The sequence below is a fragment of the Protopterus annectens genome, chromosome 8.part0 (genome assembly GCF_019279795.1).
Source record: "Protopterus annectens isolate FY-2018-M chromosome 8.part0, PAN1.0, whole genome shotgun sequence".
Taxonomy (NCBI): Eukaryota; Metazoa; Chordata; order Ceratodontiformes; family Protopteridae; genus Protopterus; species Protopterus annectens.
Genome location: NC_056741.1, coordinates 1,315,105,933 through 1,315,122,410, shown reverse-complemented (window position 1 = coordinate 1,315,122,410; position 16,478 = coordinate 1,315,105,933). Strand labels below are relative to the sequence as shown.

The 16,478-nt window shown below is 39.8% G+C and overlaps 1 protein-coding gene across 1 annotated transcript in view; it reads right to left on the bottom strand.

Moving 5' to 3' along the window:
• The window catches only part of CADM4 (cell adhesion molecule 4), a 1,113,916-nt gene that overhangs the window by 54,536 nt on the left and 1,042,902 nt on the right, over positions 1 to 16,478 (bottom strand). Inside the window, exon 9 of the mRNA XM_044079430.1 lies at positions 3,599 to 3,727. Within this exon, the coding sequence (XP_043935365.1) occupies positions 3,599 to 3,727 (129 nt within the window). The remainder of the gene's footprint in view (positions 1 to 3,598; positions 3,728 to 16,478) is intronic.

Here is a 16,478-nt window from a genome sequence, read left to right as displayed (position 1 = left end):
ATGTATTTACAAACCCAGATTAAAATGATAAAGAACATTTTGTAATATTTTTAAAAAGAAAGGTATTGCAACACTGATCTGCTGATATGTCCAATGATATATCTTTTTTTTATTTAAACATTACATTATGGGCTTTGGTTTCACAGTCTGAAGAATTCCAAATGTGATGAAAGCACTTAATGTGGATTTTTTTTGTATTCATTAAATCAAATTATTATTTTAAGTACTTCGTGACATTTTTATTGTTCAGCTTTGTATATTTGTTTTTCTGGTGAGATAAGCTGTTACTGCTGATGGCTGAAGAACTTCATTATTGGTGCAAATGAATATTTGATTATTTGCTATACTTAAGCCATCTCTACAACTTAGTAATCTATCCTTCAATTACTTTTTTTACAATATGTTCAACCATTTTCATCCGTCTGTGAAATGAACAAAACATCAAACACAAGTTAATGCTACTGTCAAGCTTTTTCAAAAAGTGTCAGAAATGCTGATCTAACTGACCAAGCTGCCATCATTCAAGTAAAAAACGCACTAAGTTAGTCGTCAGCCTGTAAAACAATGCATGTAAAAGTCAATCATTAGCCTGTAATACAATGTATGTAAAGTCAATCATCAGTCTGTAAAACAATGTATGTAAAGTCAATCATCAGTCTGTAAAACAATGTATGTAAATCAGTCATCAGCCTGTAATGCAATGTATGTAAAGTCAATCATCAGCCTGTAATACAATGTATGTAAAGTCAATCATCAGCCTGTAATACAATGTATGTAAAGTCAATCATAAGTCTGTAATACAATGTATGTAAAGTCAATCATCAGTCTGTAATACAATGTATGTAAAGTCAATCATCAGCCTGTAATACAATGTTTGTAAAGTCAATCATCAGCCTGTAATGCAATGTATGTAAAGTCAATCATCAGTCTGTAATACAATGTATGTAAAGTCAATCATCAGCCTGTAATACAATGTTTGTGAAGTCAATCATCAGCCTGTAATACAATGTATGTAAAGTCAATCATCAGTCTGTAATACAATGTATGTAAAGTCAATCATGAGTCTGTAATACAATGTATGTAAAGTCAATCATGAGTCTGTAATACAATGTATGTAAAGTCAATCATCATTCTGTAATACAATGTATGTAAAGTCAATCATCAGCCTGTAATACAATGTATGTAAAGTCAATCATCAGCCTGTAATACAATGTATGTAAAGTCAATCATAAGTCTGTAATACAATGTATGTAAAGTCAATCATCAGTCTGTAATACAATGTATGTAAAGTCAATCATCAGCCTGTAATACAATGTATGTAAAGTCAATCATAAGTCTGTAATACAATGTATGTAAAGTCAATCATCAGTCTGTAATACAATGTATGTAAAGTCAATCATCAGCCTGTAATACAATGTATGTAAAGTCAATCATCAGTCTGTAAAACAATGTATGTAAATCAGTCATCAGCCTGTAATGCAATGTATGTAAAGTCAATCATCAGCCTGTAATACAATGTATGTAAAGTCAATCATCAGCCTGTAATACAATGTATGTAAAGTCAATCATAAGTCTGTAATACAATGTATGTAAAGTCAATCATCAGTCTGTAATACAATGTATGTAAAGTCAATCATCAGTCTGTAATACAATGTATGTAAAGTCAATCATGAGTCTGTAATACAATGTATGTAAAGTCAATCATGAGTCTGTAATACAATGTATGTAAAGTCAATCATCATTCTGTAATACAATGTATGTAAAGTCAATCATCAGCCTGTAATACAATGTATGTAAAGTCAATCATCAGCCTGTAATACAATGTATGTAAAGTCAATCATAAGTCTGTAATACAATGTATGTAAAGTCAATCATCAGTCTGTAATACAATGTATGTAAAGTCAATCATCAGCCTGTAATACAATGTTTGTAAAGTCAATCATCAGCCTGTAATACAATGTATGTAAAGTCAATCATCAGTCTGTAATACAATGTATGTAAAGTCAATCATCAGCCTGTAATACAATGTTTGTAAAGTCAATCATCAGCCTGTAATACAATGTATGTAAAGTCAATCATGAGTCTGTAATACAATGTATGTAAAGTCAATCATCAGCCTGTAATACAATGTTTGTAAAGTCAATCATCAGCCTGTAATACAATGTATGTAAAGTCAATCATCAGTCTGTAATACAATGTATGTAAAGTCAATCATGAGTCTGTAATACAATGTATGTAAAGTCAATCATGAGTCTGTAATACAATGTATGTAAAGTCAATCATGAGTCTGTAATACAATGTATGTAAAGTCAATCATCAGCCTGTAATACAATGTTTGTAAAGTCAATCATCAGCCTGTAATACAATGTATGTAAAGTCAATCATCAGTCTGTAATACAATGTATGTAAAGTCAATCATGAGTCTGTAATACAATGTATGTAAAGTCAATCATGAGTCTGTAATACAATGTATGTAAAGTCAATCATCATTCTGTAATACAATGTATGTAAAGTCAATCATCAGCCTGTAATACAATGTATGTATCCATGATCTTGTCATCAGCAGTCTGTAAAACAATGTATGTATACATGACCTTGTCAAGCCACAGGTAAATCATACACTGAGCCGCCAAAGAATTAGCCAGCAAGTTGTGTGTCAGTGCAACAAAGCAGTTAATAATACACTGAGAGATTCATTGTGAGTGACATTGAGGAATTAGGTACTGACCATGGTCCAGGTTACCTGAGTTCACTTAGCAGCTTGGGTACTTGATGGTTCTAGTAGGGGAGGATGAGTCTAGCAATCCTGCAGGGAAGAGAATGAGGGCAAAGCCAGCTGTTTAGTGTAGCAGTCTCCTTGGAGCAAGGACATGGATACAGATATATGGTTTGATGGTGGTCACTGCACTTACAAAGCCATCAGTTGTTGGGTGCCTTCAGGGGGCTATATGGGTACATACATCCACATGGGAAGGTATTGTGAGCCAACATGGTGATGTAGGCCACCAGTTTCTTCATTTATTGACTATCAAAAATGGCCTCATTCACAGGATGTCAGTGAGGACACAAAGTGCTTTCATGGCTGCCTGAATGGTGATCCTCCCCCCAGTTGGACAGCTGTTCGTCTGAGCCAGGAAGGAAGACCCAGGAAAGGGAATAAATGGGTGTGAGTAATCAGATGGTGGCTTGATGGCTGGCAGGAATGGGGGCAAAAGCCACTCAGAGGAAAAAATATTCTTCTAAAATATCAATCCAGTTAAAAATCTGATTGAAAGGTAATTCACTGAGATCTCTAGTGATTCAGTAATCCATTCCTTCAGATATAAGCTTTCATTGTGTTTAAACCTACCTGTTCATTCATTCAGTCACTTATCAGCTCAACATCTGTTACTATTGCAGTCATCCAAACATGTATATCCACCCATCGTCACAACCATCATTTCGTCTTTTATTCAAATCATCAACCAGATGTCTTTCTAGGTAATTACTTTCCAATGACTTAGACAAAAACTGTTAACTGCAGTCTGCAGTGCTAAAAAATAAATAATAATTAAATGTGTACTTGACTGTGTGTACTTAAAAGCACATATTTCCTTACCTTTTTGTCTAACTGAGCACCACACCATAACTATGAGAACACAGATGAGAGCAAATACCAGGACAGCAAGGATCCCTCCTATGATAGCATATGGAGTGGAAGTATGAGCTTCAACAATTGCTCCAGGATCTGATGGAAGAAAGCAAATGTATGTTATTGCAAACTTAAAACTATATTTGCATGGTTAACATTATATGCATAAAAATCATCTTTATTTGTAATCGGCAGCATTTGTTATAAACAGAAGTTTAGTTTCCTCCTCTTCTTCTTACCTCATATATGCAATACAGTTGTCTATTACTTGATTTAAAAACACACAGCCATATTACTATATAACATCATGATTTTCCTTGGGTTATTGTATTCTGGGGTATGATGGCGGTATTACTGAGTCCACAACCAGAACTGGAAGGGCTAAGGAAGCCTTGCCCTATGTAACAGATATGAAGGTTCATAACCTTTACCAAGTGTGCCATACTGGGTTAGTTCATGACCACTTTGAATCCCTGTCATAGTAGGACATCAGCAGATGTGACACAGTGCTACGTATAATGAAAATCAGAGTCAGTTTGCAACCAAAAGGTTAAAATGAGACATATGAAGAATCCAGGCTAGAAAGCACAAAGAGAAAGGTCTAATCATGCTGCTGATGGCCAGACTGCAAGGACACGTATGTAGAGTCTATAGAATAGGCAGACTGTAAAGATTACCACTTGGGGTCAGTTATATTTATATGGGGGGTGGGTTGACAGTGACTGGAGACACAAGTGTACTACAACAGCCTCTACAAATTGTCCAAGCCAATTGTAGTGCACCCCATTCAGCTACATTAGGCTCATGTCCTGCAAAGGAGGGTAATAGAGGAAAAGGTTAATCTAAGGCTAGGATAACAACCTGTCTCAAGGAGCTTCTTCCTAGTGATATCAGAGAAACTGAACATCATGGATAATGTGGATTGGTGTGATGCTACCTGAGGGTGATCACATTATGACATCTCATGGGCAAACTATCAAGTATGTCAAGCATCTTTCAAAGGATGTTCATCCCACATTCCCCCAGGTCCCCTTTCTTAGTCTCACAGTATGGCAGTCAGGTATTTTCCTCAAAGAACTCACTTACAGTAGCCTGGGGGTCTCAGTCACAAACTGACAACCACAAAACACAGGGCAACCTGGACTATTCCTATTCAGATTTTACTTCAGCGTAGACCTAAAGCACCCACAAGTCAGATGTACTTCTCAGAGCATGAAAAAGGGTGGGAAAACATTTCATTTTGTCTTCTGAATGGTAAACATAATTTATTCATTTATTACAGTTTGATGACCGAGACAGCCCACTGGGCCTGGAAGATTCCATTTTCAATGGAGGCAAGGAAACAAAAGCTCCACAGGATATAGACAATTTGATATTAGTTATACAAAAGTAAATAAAGTAGTAGAACAGTGAAAAATACAGAGATAATATACAAGTTGTTAAAAAAGACATAACATTTCAAATCCTAGGCAATGATTTACAAAAGTAAGATTCATGTAGTCTAAACATATTAAAAGTACAGGCATTTCAGATGAAAAAAGCATGTAAGTAAAACATTTATGTACAGATAAAAACAAGCTTTTTTTTTCTTTTTTTGAAGTTAGAAATATGAGGAGAGGACAGAGAAAAGGTGAGGTTGGAGAGGTAAAAGGTGGTATACAGTGGAGAAAGGTAGTCTGAAACTAATCCATACTGCAACAGCTTAAGATAGGGTCTTGTGCAAATTGCTGAAACAGATCTATGATGCATTTCTTATTAAATCAGTAAATGAATGTCTTCTTCTCAGAGGGGGAAAGACACAACTTTAAGAACTTTAATTGATGACTGTGAGGCAGGTCTTTGCAGGCAACAAAACCAGTATGATTTTTGAAGAGAGTGTGGGACTGCAGACCTTCCAAATAAAATGTTAAATACAAAGAGCGAACTGCTACTGCATGAATGAATGCTACAATTGTGAAGGGCCACATGTAAGTTGAGGATGAAATAAATACCCCTGTCAAATAAGCTGCCAGTTCTAAGTCACAACACAAAGTCACTTTCCAGGTGCTGGTCTCCTATTAGCCATGCATATCCTGTGGTTATAATTTATACTGAAAATATACTTATGGAAAGATTACTGTTATAGATTTTCAGCAGAAGCTAAGCTAGTACAACCAAGAGCATTAAGAACATGTTTTGCTCAGATGCCTGTAGCTGGGGGATGCAGCACTGTTTAACTTAGTTCAGAAGGCAGTTTTTTTAGCTGTATTTTAAACCTTAGACTACAATTGCCTTACCTTTCTCAGACCTTGAAATAAATTATAATTACTAAATATCACAGCTAATTCAGAATAAAAATAGCCAAGGTGCACAAGTGGATACTGCAAAGATATGTGAAGGCTGCCAGCCTAGCTAGATAGAATTTTGTAGATAAGTCTGTCATTTGTAAATATTAATATAAGCCACAGCCTTATTATCTTGAAGGGAAGAAATTGGTGTTAAATGTGGAACTTTAAAAAATGTAGCAACAGTGCACTCTGCTGTGGGAAAGCTGATAAGTCAAGCCTTGTATACTTGTTTGATCACAAAACGCGATGTCTGGATGAAGGAATTAATGCTTTTGTTTTCAGACTAGATTAATTGCTACAATTTGCATGTATAATGTATTTTATTGCGGTAGCTTCCTGACCAGGTGCAAGATCAAAAGGGCTGTTACACTTTGAGCTTCTGTTAGCCTGGGAAACAGAAAATGATGATGTAATCTGAAATGAGTCAATGGTACTGTGTTATCAATTTAAGGACAGAGAGACTCAGAGCAGTTTGCATTTGTCTTGAGAACATCTAACATCACCAGCACTCTGCCTATGGCTCTATATGTAAGTTTATTTTAGAACTGTGTTTTCTCTTAGATATAGCTAGGAAATAGGAAGATTAGATTATTTTTTTTGATGTCAGAACCTTTCTACTGTATTATTTTAAGCATTTTCCTGTGTCTGAACTCTTGACTAGCACTGTGTTATAAGACATATTGTCTTATGTTTTTATTATTTATTATTAAATATTTTTAAACCTTTCAACTGTGGCTGCTTTGTGTAGAGATAATTTAAGCTCTAGAGTACATTGCACACACACACACACACACACACATATATATATATATATATATATATATATATATATATCTATAGTGATACTGTACAATGCCAATCCAAATAAGCCTTACCATTTGTATAATAATACTGCACAGTAGAATTGGACACCCATTGCTAAGGGCTTTTTAGTAGCTGATAAATATTAGTGGATGGTGGCAGTGATTTCTACCGTATAGTTTTGGTAAAAGGGGCACAGCTGGAGAACCTGTGCCAGCCTTCCCCAGGAGGGTCTGCGTGGTTGTATATAATGCTTATCTCAAAGTGTGTGTGTGTGTGTGTGTGTGTGTGATCTACTTCTGGCAGGGACACAAAGCACTGGTTTTACAGAGAGGGTACTGGAGATTTTAGCTTGCCCACTAGGCTGAGATCTGGACCCTATAGCTGTGCCAGTGGGGAGTCTTATTTGGGGATCTGTAGAGAAAGGGAGAAACCAGCCCCAGACCGACTGGTTTCTCTGTGCTCTTAAGGGAAATTGTACTTTACTGTGTATTTGTTATCCTTACTTATGTGGACGCCCCTCACTGGTGTTAGTGGCGTGGATTGAGGTTCCTTGATTGCTGGGCCAGTGCACGGGCATCATATATTAATTGTTTGGCAGTGGTAGGATATCCACACCACACATTAATTGGTTGGCAAATACTAATTGGCTTGTAATGGTGTGGATAGTGAATTCCTGTAGCTTGTATACAATGATCACTGAAGCTGTTTTTGTACTCTAAATCAGCCACGCAGTGAACAAGTTCAGACCACAATTGTTTTATTTCTTTTGTTAGCTTAGTTAGTCAGGGAGAGCAGGCAAGCATGTCAGCAGAAGAGTACTGAAAGCTGACAAGGAGCCAGTTGGCTGAGATGTGCCAGGCTTAAGGACTGGTGTAGGGAAACCTGACTAAGACAGACATGATTGCAGCTTTGGTCACAGCTGCATCAGAAAACAGCAACCAGGAAGATGATCTGACTGACCATGGGGATTTACAACACTCAGGGAATGGACAGCTCAACCTTTGTGCAGAGGACTTAAAAATCCATCTGGAGCTAAAGAGACTTGAGTTGGAGGCTAGACATTTGGAAATGGAAGCTGTGGAAAAGGAGCAGCAGAGGCAGCACGAAAAGGAGATGCTGACTCTTCACCAGAGTCATGGAGGTAATGGGGAAGGGAGTGACTGGAACCCAGAAACACAAAGGGTCAGTAAATTTCTTCCGCAGTTTACAGAGGGGGATCATTTTGATAGTTTCATTCATAAGTTTGAGAAGGTATGTAAACAGTATGATTTGACCAAAGGCTCTGGGTACAGTTCCTGACCCCCTTACTCAATGGTAAAGCTGTAACTGTGGTTTCTAAACTTGCTGATCACAAATTATTTGATTATACTGCTGTTAAGAATTCCTTTTTAGAATTTGTTAAGCTAACACCAGAAACTTATAGGAAAACGTTTCATGAATATAGATGCAAGGCAGATGAAAGTGTGTGTGAATATCTTGCTGAATGGAGCACTTATTTTTATAGGTGGGTGAGTGGATGTCAGGTCACCACTTTTTAAGGTCTGGCAGACCTATTGGTGAGGGAAGAAGCCCTTAGCACTTTGCTTGAGGACATGAGGATCTGGTTGGCTGATAGACAATGTGCTACTTCAGATGAGTTGGGAAAGAAGGGAGACCTATACCTAGCAAGCAGAGCATCCCTGCACAGGAAAGGGACCCTAGTACTGCTTATGGGTATAAAGGAGACCATGGTGGGCAGCCCGGACTGCCCCAACAAAATCTGCCAGTAGCAGGGGAAGTCACTAGTCCAGGTACATGTCCAGGACCTAGGGTTAAAAGTTGAATGCAACCAGTGGGGCTATGTGGCATACAGATGTCCACAGAGGCAAGGTGGGGAACAAAAGGTGAGTGTGCCAGTAAGTGGGAAAGACAAAATGCCAATAGTAGGTTGTCTTGAGACAACAGGGGTACTGAACAACGATCCTGCAGATTTCCTGATAGGGAAGGATTTTGATAAGGCAGTACTATGTGTTAATGCAGTTACACCCATTCAGGCTTCGAGACAAGCATGTGGGTCTGGTAGCCTGGGGGAGACCCAGAAAGACCACATACTTGCTGCCAGGACTGGTGAGGTGGTTACTTCATGGCAGAATCTATGCTGTAGCAGTGAGACTGAAGGTGAACCACAGCTGCTTTGGGTACTGATGTTCCCTTGGACAGAGTGACTGCAAAGGTAGAGGTGAGCAGTAATACTCAGGCTGACAGTGAGGCACCATTATCAGAGGATGTCAGAATTCCTGTGGAAGGGGAGCTGGGAAGGGTTACAAAGAGAGTTGAAACAGGCTCAGCTCTCAGACCCTACACTGCAAGGCCTGAGGCAGGTAGCTAGGGAGGCACCTGATTCTCAAGGGAAGGGGGACTCTGTATACTGGGTCAAAGGGTTACTGTATATAGAGTGGACTCCTGAGGGAGGGCTAGAAGGCAAGAGGGTACAGCAGTGGGAATTATTTACAGAATCTTTTGAATTTGGAAAGCAGGTTCATTCTAAAATTTAGTACTTTAAAACCAAGGGGTATGAATTTAGAAGTCAATCTTACTATTTGATTAATATTGTTTATATTTAGTAGGACATATGTCTATTTAAGGTGTTTTTTGTATACATTTATAGTGTTTCATGATTTGATACATGTTTTTACACTGTGTCTCTTTAATTCTATGGGTCTATTAACTCTTGTGATTATTTAATTACATAAATTGGTGTTACACAGCATTATATAAGGTGCAGCAAGTAGTAATGTATTTATTCCTTTGAAGGCATTCAGCTGAGGTACCGGAATAAAGTGTTGCAGCTTTTCCAGTTTTTCTGCTTGGTTTGTTCACATTCGTTTTGCAGCTTGGTTGGTTTTTGTTTTACTTCTAGCCATAGCCCATGATATTCCCTTTGCAGGCCATATAGGCATAAAATGCACAAAGAGACATATTATGCAGAACTTTTATTGGTCTGGAATTTCCAGAGGTGTAACAGGGTACTGCAGTACCTGTGAGCAGTGCCAAAAGGTAGACAAGATGAGAGCTCCTTTGATGCCTTTGCCTGTAATTGAGGATCCAGTTCAGAGGGTAGCTATGGATATTGTGGGGCCTCTGAGTACTCCAAGTTCAACAGGAAAAAAAAGTATATCCTAGTGGAAGTAGATTATGCCACAAGATACCCTGAAGCAGTGGCTTTGTCCTCTAATGAGGCAGAAAAGGCGGCAAATGCTTTGTTAGAGATTTTCAGCAGGGTAGGTTTCCCAAAAGAAATACTGACTGACAGAGGTGCCAATTTCATGTCAGACCTGCTGGCTTGTCTGTGGAAGTACTGTGGGGTGAAGCACCTAAAGACCACCCCCTACCATCTTCAGACTAATGGTCTTGTTGAGAGGTTAAACTCTACACTCAAGTCCATGCTACGGGGATTTGCAGACCAGTTTAAGAAGGAGTGGGACAAATATTTGCCCCATTTGTTGTCTGCTTACAGAGAGGTTCCCCAGGAATCCACAGGTTTTTCACCCTTTCAGTTGCTGTATGGGCATGGGGTGAGGGGACCTCTAGATTTAATTTGTGATGAGTGGGAATGTGAGTGTGAACCTCACAAAAAGTCTGTTGTGGCATATGTCCTAAACTTCAGGACAAGGATCAGGGAACTCATGGGTTTGTCCCAGGAGAACCTGGCAGAAGCCCAACAACAGACAAATGTATGGTATGACAGGAATGCTCGAGCTAGAGAGTATGCTGTAGGGCAGCAGGTAATAGTTCACATTCCTGTCAGACACAGCAAGCAACTTGGGAGGGACCCTACAAGGTGGTAAGAAAGGTAAGTGATGTTAAGTACATGGTGGAACTGCTAGGCAAGAAGCAGGGGCACAAGTTGTACCATGTTAACATGATGAAACCTTACCATGATAGGGAGGCCCTTGTGCTGAGTATTTGCAGTGGCTTGCAGGAGGTGCCTGAGGGAGATCTGGTGACTAACCTCCTCAGTGAGTCTTGGATTGACACCTCAGTGGAAAGGGTAGCATGTCCCAGCAGCTATCTCCTACCCAGGTTCAAGAAATCCGAGCAGTGTTACAGGAGTTTGGGGACATGTTCACTGGGAAACCAGGGTGCACCCACCTGGTGCAGCACCAGGTGGATACAGGACTCAAAGGCCTATTAGGCAGGCCCCTTATAGGGTGCCTGAGAGAGTCAAACAGACCCTGAGGGATGAGATACAGGAGATGTTGGAACTAGGGGTAATTCAAGAGTCCAACAGTCCCCGGGCCTCCCCAGTGGTGCTGGTGCCAAAGAAAGATGGCAGCACCAAGTTCTGTGTGGACTACAGGAAATTAAATAGTCACACAGAGTCAGATGCTTACCCCATTCCTAGGACAGATGAGGCCCTAGAGCAGCTGGGTGGGGCTAAGTATCTTACCATCATTAATATTATCAAGGGTTACTGACGGGTGCCCTTGACTCCCAGTGCTAGAGAGAGGTCAGCCTTTGTGACTCCTTTTGGCTTGTATGAGTTCACAAAGATGCTGTTTGGGATGCAAAATGCCCCAGCAACTTTCCAGAGGCTGGTAGATCATATCCTAGCAGGAGCAGGAGGGTTTGCCCTTGCTTACCTAGATGATATCGCCATCTACAGCCATTCCTGGCAAGAGCACCTTCAACATGTCAGAGAGGTGTTGGGCAGATTACAGAGGGCAGGGTTGACCATTAAGCTGAGCAAATGTCAGGTGGGTATGGCAGAGGCCTCCTACCTGGGACATTATTATTTTATATTTGATGAACGGGAATGTCCGACTGAGCTAAGTAGCCCTTTTAAGCAGAGGCTTGACATAGATTGGGGAGTGGTATGATCAGGCCAGAACCTGCCAAAGTAGAAGCCATTTAGGCATGGTCTGCACCTGTTACCAAAAATCAAGTGAGGGCATTCTTAGAGACAGCAGGGTACTACAGAAAGTTCAACCCAGTTATAGTACCATAGCTGCTCCCCTCACAGACCTGACAAGGAAAAACAGGCCAGATAAGATAGTGTGGACCCCAGCATGTGAGCAGGCATTCCAGAAGCTTAACGAAGCTTTGGGAGGACCCCCTGTGTTAGCCAGTTCAGATTACAGCAAAGAATTTGTTGTGCAGGTGGATGCTTTGAACAATGGGGTAGGGGCTGTACTTAGCCAGATTTCTTCAGAGGGAGTAGAGCACCCAGTGTTTTATCTCAGTTGTAGGCTCCATCCCAGGGAGAAATGCTATGCAGATGTAGAAAAGGAATGTCTAGCCATAGTGTGTGCACTGCAAAAACTTCAGCCTTATCTGTATGGAAGAAAATTCACTGTAGTTACATACAGCCGGCCAGCAAAATGCCACGTTGCTAAGATGGAGCCTAGGGTTGCAAGCATATATGTCAGTGCAGCACTGCAGTGGGATTAGCAATGCAAACACAGATGGGCTCTCAAGACAGAGAATGGGGTAAGGTATACTCGGATAGACCTAACCCTCTCAAGCAACATTTCTCAAGAGTCACTAAGTTCTCCAGGGGGAAGATATGTGAAAATATGTGAAGGCTGCCAGCCTAGCTAGACATAATTTTGTAGATAATTCTGGCACATGTAAATATTAATATAAGCCACAGGCTTGTTCTCTTGAGTGGAAGAGAATGGTGTTAAATGTGGTACTGCAAAAATGTAGCAACACTGCACTCTGCTGTGGGAAATCTGATAAGTCAAGCATTGTATAATTCTTTGATCACAAAATGCCAGAGCCAAGATGTTTGGAGGAAGGAATTCTTACTTCTGTTTTGAAACTAGAGTTAGTTGCTAGAATTTGCATGTATAATGTCTTTTATTGCTGTAGCTTCCTGACAAGATGAAAAGGGCTGTTACACTCTGTGCTTCTGTTATCCCGAGAAACAGAAAATAATGATGTAGTCTGAAATGAGTCAGTGGTACTGTGTTATCAGTTTAAGGACAGAGAGACTCAGAGAAGTTTGCATTTGTCTTGATAACATCCAACATAACCAGCACTCTGCCTATGCTCTAGATGTAAGTTTATTTTAGAACTGTGTTTTCTCTTAGATATATTTAGGAAATAGGAAGATTAGATTAGTTTTTTTCTGTATTGATGTCAGAACTTTTCTATTGTATTATTTTAAGCATTTTCTGTGTCTGAACTATTGACTAGCACTGTGTAGTAAGAAGTATTGTCTTGTGTTTTTATTATTTATTATTAAATATTTTTTAACTTTCAACTGTGGCTATTTTGCGTAGAGATAATTTAAACTCTAGAGTACATTGCATGTATATAGTAATACTGTACAAAGCCACTCCAAATAAGCATTGCTGTTCAGTTGCACTTACCATTTAGATAATAATATTGGAGAGTAGAACTGGACACCCTTTGATAAGGGCCTTTCTAGTAGCTGATAAATATTAGTGGGTGGTGGCTGTGATTTCTACTGTATAGTCTGGATAAAAGGGGCACAGCTGGAGAACCTGTGCCAGCCTTCCCCAGGAGTGTCTGTGTGGTTGTATATAACACTTATCTCAAAGTGTGTGTGTGTGTCAGCTACTTGGGCAGGGACACAAAGCACTGGCTGGACAGAGAAGGTGCTGGAGGTTTTAGCTTGCCCACTAGGCTGCGATCTAGACCCTATAGCTGTGCCAGTGGGGAGTCTTTTTGGGGATATGGAGAGAATGGGAGAAACCAGCCCCAGACTCACTGTGGTCTCTGTCTGCTCTTAAGGGAAATTGTACTTTACTGTGTGTGTATTTGTTATACTTTCCTGTGTGGATGCTCCTCACTGGTGTTAATGGTGAGGATTGAGGCCCCTTGATTGCTCGGCCAGTGCACAGGCATCATAGATACATTTAGCTATGACTGAGTAATATGTGTTTTTGGGAAGTTATTGCGGCAAGTGGAGATCACATGCCTTGACTTTTTCATAAAATCCTGACCTGAACACAGATGAGAAGGGTGATATATGGTTTGAACATGCTTTTTCCAAGGGCCTTGTTCCAATATCTGGGCTTTTTTTTTTGGGATGTTCCAGAGACTGAGTCTAGGTTTTATCATGACATGAAACTGCCACTGTGGTTTGTATTTTTATTTAATAACTAGTGGTAATGTGACTAGCTTGTTTACACAGTTGATGCTTAGTGAAGCCAAGCTGCTGATATATTTGGAGGAGAGTTAATAATTTGCTAAATTCACACTGATGCTCCCACACAGAAATTAGACATCTGAAAACTGGAAATCAAGATTAGGTAAGCCTTTGCTGCTTTTTTGGGGTAGTCCCTGCAGCAGAGCTGGGATTTGAAACAGAATAATTTAAGCCATTCACTACTAACTAGTATAAAGGATGGTCTAAGATACACAAGAGTTACTGATGGCACAGCTTTGCCAATACAAAGATGGCTGTAATGCACAAAGCAGAAGTCAGGGCTAATCTCACAGTCCATGGGTATTGATGGTAGCCACGGGCAACCCCACAGGCAATGAATCAACTGAAGGTAGGACAGTGGCAGAAGTTTAGATTCGAGTCCACATGCCACTGAAGTTGCCATTTAAACTGAACAAAAGCTGTTATAATTCCGAAATAAGTGAATAGAAACTCAGTCTCTAGCATTTGCTTCCTGAATCTATGGCACTGACTAGGTACTTTGATAGCAGGGTCCCTCAGCACATACAGAACTTAATAGTGGAAAGGGAAAAACTCACTATTCAGTACCCAGAACAGGACCAAACGCAGTTATCCCACAGGATGATTGTTGTGGCCATTAACAGGGGACATCAAAAAGAACATGCATATCTCCAGCATCAGAGATGCCTAACTGAAATCCACTGCTAAAATGACAGAGCAACCTGGGTGAAATGAAAGTGATTCTAAGGTGCATCAAATGAGTAACTGAGATGGATCAACTACCATGATACTATCAAACATAGGTTCAGATAAGGACAATATGATCTAGACTTCTCATAAAGAGAAACAAATGGCAAGAACATAATGTTTGGTCAATTTTCTTTTCTTCTAACAGAATTTATTGGAGTTAGTAATCCAGGGTAAGTGAAAGATCATTTGAGGTACAGGATTAGTGCTTGTCTTGGTAAAGCTTTCACATTGAAAACAGAAATAAGGCTGAAGGCTCCTGTGGAGTTTCCAGGGCACAACAGGAAATGTGAACAGTAGCCAGTTTTCCTCTGCAAACACAGCTTGATAATGCAGGTTTTCAAGGTTTAAGTGCATTTTTTGATACAAGTGTGTTATTTCTGTGCATTTTAGTTAACCAATAAACAAGGTGATACCTACTCATTTGGATGGGAACCCAGAGATATGATGCAAGATAAGTAATATTTTTTCTCATCCTAGAAAAGCCAGGAGGCTAGAAAAAAAATTAACAATCAACATCTGTCTAAATGAAAAGAATAAAAAGCAGCACATGAAAAAATAGTCTGCTATGGCATGCAAATCTTTGTGGCAGAGTGGAACAGATATAGGTGAGAAGGGCCACATACGTCTACATAATCTAACCTCAACATATGAAAATTGGACAGGTAATCCCTCAAACCCACATTGCAAGACAAAAAAAGTTTCAGTGGCGTCTGAGTGCTTAGTGGTTTGATTATACTACTGTTTACCTACTGCAAAAGTTCTCCCCATAGGATCATAGTTTCACAGGAGGTTAATGTGCTAAAGTCCCCAGGGCCCTTATAAGCCTAGCCAAGTTCAACCTGTGTTCCCAAGGGTGTCTGGTTCAAGCAGACACTAAAATCAGCACCTATTGTCCCTGTCTAAGAGGGACACAGGTGGAACCCCCAGGGTGAATTTCTGGTTACCTATCCAATTGTCCAAATTATGCTTAAATAGGGCCAATAAGGGGCTTTGTTTAACATGAATAGAAAGCTTGTTCCAAAGGTGAGGCAACCTCTGTGAGTCAAATCTGTCTCTCCAGCAAGTTCTGTTGATGTAACATACTATGTTAGTGCCCTTGAGTGAGTGACCAGTGTGCCATTTGACTTGCAAATGGGCAAAATTTCCGTTAAAGCTGGGTCAGAGATTGCTCTATTTGCAAGGCACATGTCACCTCTGAGCAGTCTGTATGACACAGATTAAAGTGACAATGATTTCAGTCTGTCCACATAAGACAGATCTTGAAGATCCTGAATTTTCTTTGTAAGGAACCTTTATGGTCTCTCCAGTTGCTGCAGGTGTTTGGAAAGGAACATACCAAAGGGACTGTTGTACCCTATTATTGGCCTGATGAGGGAAGAATACAGGGAGGTTATAATCTCTATTTTTCTGGAGGCAATGCCCTTACTTATGAGATGAGCAATATAAAATGTCTTTCTTACCGCTGTGGAGACATGGTGATCAAAGTTAAGATTGCTGTCAATTTGTATGCCCTGATCTCTCACCATTTGCAGTACCAGTAACATAGTCTATTTGGCTACTTAATCAAAGTGTACTAGTTTTTATGTAAGAAAAAGTACCACTGACTGTGTGATTAGGGTATGGCTATTGGTGTGGCAGTTTGAAGGAACATCACCCTTGTCAAAGGGGATGATAATGCATTTTTTTGCATTAAATTTAAGACCATGACTTTGGCACCAGTCATTAGTCTGCATAAGACCTTCTTGCAGGATGTTGACATCGCTAGGGGTTTCAATGATCATTCTCAGTTTGCAGTCATCAGCAAACTTTGTCAGCCACAGTCTTTTAG